This window comes from Symsagittifera roscoffensis, chromosome 4 (genome assembly GCF_963678635.1).
Source record: "Symsagittifera roscoffensis chromosome 4, txSymRosc1.1, whole genome shotgun sequence".
In the NCBI taxonomy this organism is placed as follows: domain Eukaryota; kingdom Metazoa; phylum Xenacoelomorpha; order Acoela; family Convolutidae; genus Symsagittifera; species Symsagittifera roscoffensis.
Window position 1 is genome coordinate 72,714,746 of NC_087065.1, and position 6,000 is coordinate 72,720,745.

The 6,000-nt window shown below is 35.6% G+C and overlaps 1 protein-coding gene across 2 annotated transcripts in view; it reads left to right on the forward strand.

Moving 5' to 3' along the window:
* The window catches only part of LOC134844276 (centrosomal protein of 70 kDa-like), a 92,291-nt gene extending 90,825 nt beyond the window's left edge, over nucleotides 1-1,466 (forward strand). For both annotated transcript variants that reach the window (XM_063860878.1, XM_063860879.1), the window contains one exon: nucleotides 1,051-1,466. In XM_063860878.1, the coding sequence (XP_063716948.1) occupies nucleotides 1,051-1,127 (77 nt within the window). In that variant the 3' untranslated portion in view covers nucleotides 1,128-1,466. The remainder of the gene's footprint in view (nucleotides 1-1,050) is intronic.
* Nucleotides 1,467-6,000: the final 4,534 nt, after the last annotated feature.

Consider the following 6,000-nt stretch of genomic DNA (forward strand, 5'->3'; position numbering starts at 1 on the left):
GTTTTTTTTCTAACCTAAATCGCAAATAAAAGTGTTCACTTATTTGTGTGCCTTCTGCTATAACCACGATTTTCATAGCATCTGTTCTCTGCTTTATTTGTAGCTAGTGTTTGTGATTTTTTAAGCGTCCGTGGCTGAGTGATTGGTGCCCGAGACTCATTCTCTAGGTCGCAGGTCGAATCCGAGACGTGGCCGAATTTTTACTAATTTGAGGCTTTTTTCTACTTTTCTTATTGCACTTTATAAAGCTGCTTTTTTCGTGTTTTCGCTAAGTGTTTGCGAAGCTTTACCTGTTTTTTAATTTCTTTTTTTTTCACCATTTTATATTTGACGATAGACTTCGGGGGTATGCGAAACTTCAAGCTTTTAGTTTCAATATTTTAATGACAACTAATTTTGATATCTCTTGTTTTGCGATAATTTTTGAAACAATTTTTTTAAGTAAGTACCGTTCGTCAGTAGCGTTCGCCTCTGTAGTGTTTATCATTAAGTATAAAAGAGCAAAGTTATTTCCACTTAAATATCTTTATGATTTTCTATTTGTTTTTTTTTCAGGAAAATTCTTAAATATTGTTCACGCTCAAATTTGATTTTTCATGTGGTTTACGCGAAGAAGAGCGGTTTACTTTCCACTAATCTCAATCTGTACATAACGATAAAATGTTCACATATGGAAGCGAATCCATACTTCTGCGCCTTGAGTCAAATGTGTTGGCCACTGTACTAAGCAGTCGCAAAGCCTGCAGGAATGGAGAATTTATCACCCAACAAAGAATTCTTAATATTTAGCATAATTATTTGGCGCAAGTACATGGACGGAAATTGGTAATTCTCGGTTATGACTGGTTGATATGGTGGCTAAAACATATAACGAAAACCCCCTATCGTACTGAGTTCGAATTCCGGCTGGAACCAGCTTTATCAGGGTTAAATCAGTTGCATCCGCCGCCTATTATACATCTCCGAAAGTTGAAAAATATCAAAAATTTAAATATTTTTTTTTCAGTTTTTTTTGTTCTTTGTTTAGTTTTTTATCTGTGTTATGCTTAGGAGTGGACAGATTAGACCGTGTAGTGCCGGCAGTGAGGATTCTCAAACTCGTCTCCTCATCAAACAGATCTCACTGAACACTTCAGAACGGAACAGAGACTGTCTTGGCATCACTGGGCAGCAGTGGACTGAACTGGATTAAATCCAGAACAACTAGATTCAAGAATAAAAAACGAAACTAATTAAACTCTATCTTTTTTCTTTGTAAAAAGGGAGTGTCAACTTGAAAGATTAAAAAAAGGCTGTCATACGTATTATTTTGGGGTTGACCTTCCCTGTTTCTATTTCTAAACATAGTGTTGTAGCGTTTAAAGTTTCAATTTTGTCTTTGATTGCACAGTCTGTTGTAAATGTTTGTGAATACTTGTACAAAATTGTAAGTTTCAGGTTAATTCAAGGTTTTCTGAATGGAATAATGACCTTTTTTGAAATTTGTTAAAAGGGAGGAAAGTATACTACACGTGGAAACCTATTTGGATATCAAATACCGTCTACCTCAGTCGAGTGCTTTGGAATTTTTTGTCAGGCGAAAGGAGTTTTTAGGAATATTTTTGTTTGAAATGTCAAAGCATTCTTGTCTTTCTTTTGGAAATTATTATAAAAACCAGAAGTATCTGTTTTGATACTTTTCCATTAAATTCAGTTGGTTTGAATTGGTCACTTAAAAATCATTCCAGAAAAAAGCTAGTGTACTGTAATCGGGAACAAGTCATTTTTTCCGTTGAAAAACTTCTTATAATAATAAAGCAAGTAAAAAAATAACGATTTGTAAAAAGTTTTTCAACGGAAAAAATGACTTGTTCCCGATTACAGTACACTAGCTTTTTTCTGGAATGATTTTTAAGTGACCAATTAAAACCAACTGAATTTAATGGAAAAGTATCAAAACAGATACTTCTGGTTTTTATAATAATTTCCAAAAGAAAGACAAGAAGAATGAGTAATGAATTAGTGTGATGTACATAATTTTCAATGTAGTTGCAAGTGTTGATTAATGTAGTTTCAGGGGACAAACTTTTTTTAAATCATTTTTTTTCGCCTCGAAAAGTGTTTGCTGAAAAGTTGTCAGCTTAGTTGCTTTATCGCTTTTTTTGTTCTGCAGTCCACTCTTTTATTTCAGTTGCAAGTGTTGTTCCAAGAGGACTTGAAAGTTTTTGAATTTATTTATTTTTTGGCTCCACTTATGTCTGCTCACAGACAGTCGGCTTTATTTCCTTTTGGTAAGTTTTGTTCTGTTGCTAATTTAACACTCAAATGTCTGGCATTGTTGCTTAAAGTGTACTTCTACGGAGACTTCAGAAACTTTGGTAGACCTAGTTTTTCGACGTTCTCATCTGTGGTTGAATTGCAATTGGTGCGGAGCTTTGCTTCGAGTCTGTTGGTAAAGTTCCAGAGGTACCGGTAATTCATTTCCGAGATTTTTTTTGTAATATTTTCATAATTAAAAAACCTTTTGAACATTACGAGGCGCAAAATTTTGAGTCTTTGTGTTCCTGAATTCCAGAGACAAAACTTTAAAAATGTTCCAAAATGTAAGTGGATTCAACTAACAAAATTTAAGTGGATTCCGCGAACAAATACCTGTAACGTAAATTTTGTCAGAACATTTATTTTGTTGCAGATTCCGCAACGAGCAAATATAGCTAGTTTTTCTGGATCGCAACTGTAAGTGGATGCCGCAAAATTTAGGTGGAATCCGCAAAATTTGTCAGCGGAATCGGCAAATGTATGCGGATTGCGCAAATTGTAGGTGGACTCTGCAATTTTGTTAATAACTGAATTTGCATATGAACAATTAAAAGCTAGAGGTGGAATTTTTATCTATAGCAACCCGCAATTTGAAAGCAAGGACTTATCCATTGGCAGCGGAATCCACAAACGAATTTTAAAACATTGGTTAAATAATTAGATGCGGATGTCAAAGCTTCATCGATCACCTGATGATCGGATGATTTTTTGGTAACGGTGAACACAATCGTCGAATGGCATTTTTTGGTTCAGGGTGTGAAATGGTTCAGAAATCATCACTCATCACTCTTTTAGATGAGATAGTTCATTTGTTTTAGAAAGCATCATCATTAATCAGTATTTGAGATGAGATGTTTCCTATGTTAATTGCAAAAAAGGACGACTCGATTGTATTTTTTAAAAGCTGAACTGAAACATCCTTCAAAGATTGGATTGAAGCATCCTCTTTTTTTAAAAACTGAAAAGAAAAACTTATACAAACGGTAAGAAATTTAGTAAGAAAAATAATTAAAAACTGTTTTAAAATATTATTGAACAATTTGATCAATTTGATTGAAAAAAATATGGTCGGAAAAATAAGTATTCATGTTTTCAAATAATGTTGAGCACTTTGAACGATATACTTGTTTTATTTTCTTCTGTCTCTGCAATTTCATTTTCACTAGTTGTGAATCCCTTCCCTCAAATATCCAACTTCGACAAAGTGTTTCTGTTGTTTCAATGTCTCTACGTTTTCCATTCATTGCATACTGTTGGTGTTAGTATTCTGGTTTGTTTGTTGCAATTTTTTCGAGATAAAGTGTGCGTTTTTCTCTTAACGATCCTAATTTTCTATTTCCACAGATTTGTACGCACATCGTTTGACGTGCTTGAATTCTGACGTTTCAGCGTATTCAAAACAACAGCTTTCACAGAGGGAAGCAAAGTATCTTCATCCGGACAAACGACGCGTGTAATACTTTTGAGCTGCAGGCTCGAAAAAAATCAATTATTTCGTCAGGTGAAGAGTGCGAAAAATAACAGAGTAGCAGCACCAAATAGTTCTCTCAGACACTGCCTCAACCATTCTCCCAGCAGTTATCGCATTTTTAGTGAAGAATATTAAGGTTGGAATGATTGTAAGCGTTTCTGAACTTAAGATGCCCGGCTTGTAAGGCAGTCTAAGTTTTCAGACGCAGACGACAGCTTGCAGAAATAGATTTTGATTCTCTCGACATCTAAGGTGAGGCAATTATGACTTGCCGGAACAAATTTGCACAGTTGATACTGATATAATGAAACGTGAACTTCAGTGTTGAATCTAAGTGCAAGCTCGTTCATCAAAACTCATTGCCGTAACAGATTTTGTTACAAAAAAATGGACCACGTTATTTTGAAATGATCAAAGCCATGCGGAAACAGCGTGAAAGATGGTTGAAAGACACCCCTTCTTACTAGGTATAAAACTGGAATCCATTATTTCAAAACGTTGTGTCGATTTGAATATTATCAAAGTTGTGAACAGCAGATTCTTGTAAATTGTTGAAAAGATGATTTAATCGCCTCGTATGGTCAATTTATCATCTGAAACTGCCAATTAAAAGGACAGATGTCTCTTTGGAGACTAGTAGGAACATTACTGCACCTGGACAGTGACCCGCAGGAATAAGAGTGTCTCGTCCCTTCCGTTGAATCATTCAATTAAATGAACATAAATGAACATAAATGAATTAAATGAACATAAAGCGGCAATGAGCTCAACAAAGCAGCCAAAACTTTAGGACAAAAAAATTTAAAATTATGGTCTTTTAACCTTTCGAAGAGCTCAGGCTCATTAAGGCCCTTCATTTGATCTGTATGGCACTGCGAAAGAAAATAAACCGTAGATTTGAGGTTCTCAACATTGAAGCGATCAATTCAAAACCCAGGAAACTCTGATATTGGACCGGTAATTTCTAACATAATTTAAAAAAATGTGGTAAACGGTGATTTAATAAAAAGAAGATTGAAGATACCTTTCTATAATTTCGGAGAAATGAGAAGGCCATCACATTTTGATCTTCATGCGCTCGTTTTGAGTGTGAACAGTTTTCGTAGGTTTAGTTATTGCCAAATAGATTGAAACATTCTGGTGGATGATTAACGAGACGCGTAGATCCTAAAAGGAATAAAAATTAGGTTTAAATAGCAAATCAGAAAAACAAATGATTGGGAGTTTTAATTTCAATTAGTTACAAACTATACAGCAATTCGCATCATCAAATTCGGGCACAATTGGCACAAAATTGAACAAACTAAATGATATGGTAATGCCACAGTAGGGAGGAAAATGACAAGAGCACTAATAATAGTGTGACACGAGAAATTGCACAGCAGGAAGGAAATTGACTGCGGCACTAATAAAATTTGGGCACAAGAACTCAACTAATACTATTGATTTTCTTTCCTGCGAGAGAATGCGACAAATGCTGAGAAAAATTCCACTTGAAATGAAGAAAAAGATTTGGGACAGATACTGAATAGAAATACTGAATAGAGGATTGGTTGAACAGAAGAGATATGAGACATATCCTGAAAAGACTGACGTTTGCACTAAATACAGTTTTCTAATAAACACAAATTCATATAATATTTTAGTAAAATTAGTTTGAGATTCATAAATTTTGAACCTTAGACGCCTGATGAAGATTGAGCTATGTGACTGACATTGACTCGTACTGATAAAATAGACTGTACTGGAGTAGTGGGGAGTTGACTGACATTAGCACTAAAAACAGTTTTCTGAAAAAATTAATCGTTGAAAAATTTAGTAATATATTTTAAATTTTGGAATTTTGAGATTCTAGGACAGGGGAACGATATCAGATTGCGGAAAACCAGCGGTTTTTCGACCTTGGCCTCAGGCCCGGACTGGTAGATTCGCGACCGACGGCCCCGAACTCAATGGCGCTGTTCCAACACGCCCGCGCCCGATCGCGTTGAAATTTTGTTGTCAGAGTCGTCGGAGTCCAATGATAGAGTGCCGTTCCAGACTCTTGCACGCCCTGTTCGCCACAACGGCAGATGTGGCACTGATTTCGTTTTCACCACTAGAACAATCCGATATGTTCAGTATCACTGCCGGTTCCTCGTCGGAGCCACGGAACAGCAATACTGTTTCAACTTCGGTTTGTCCGTCACCCAACGTGGTGTCCGGGACAAATAATATTTCCTCCAGAAGAT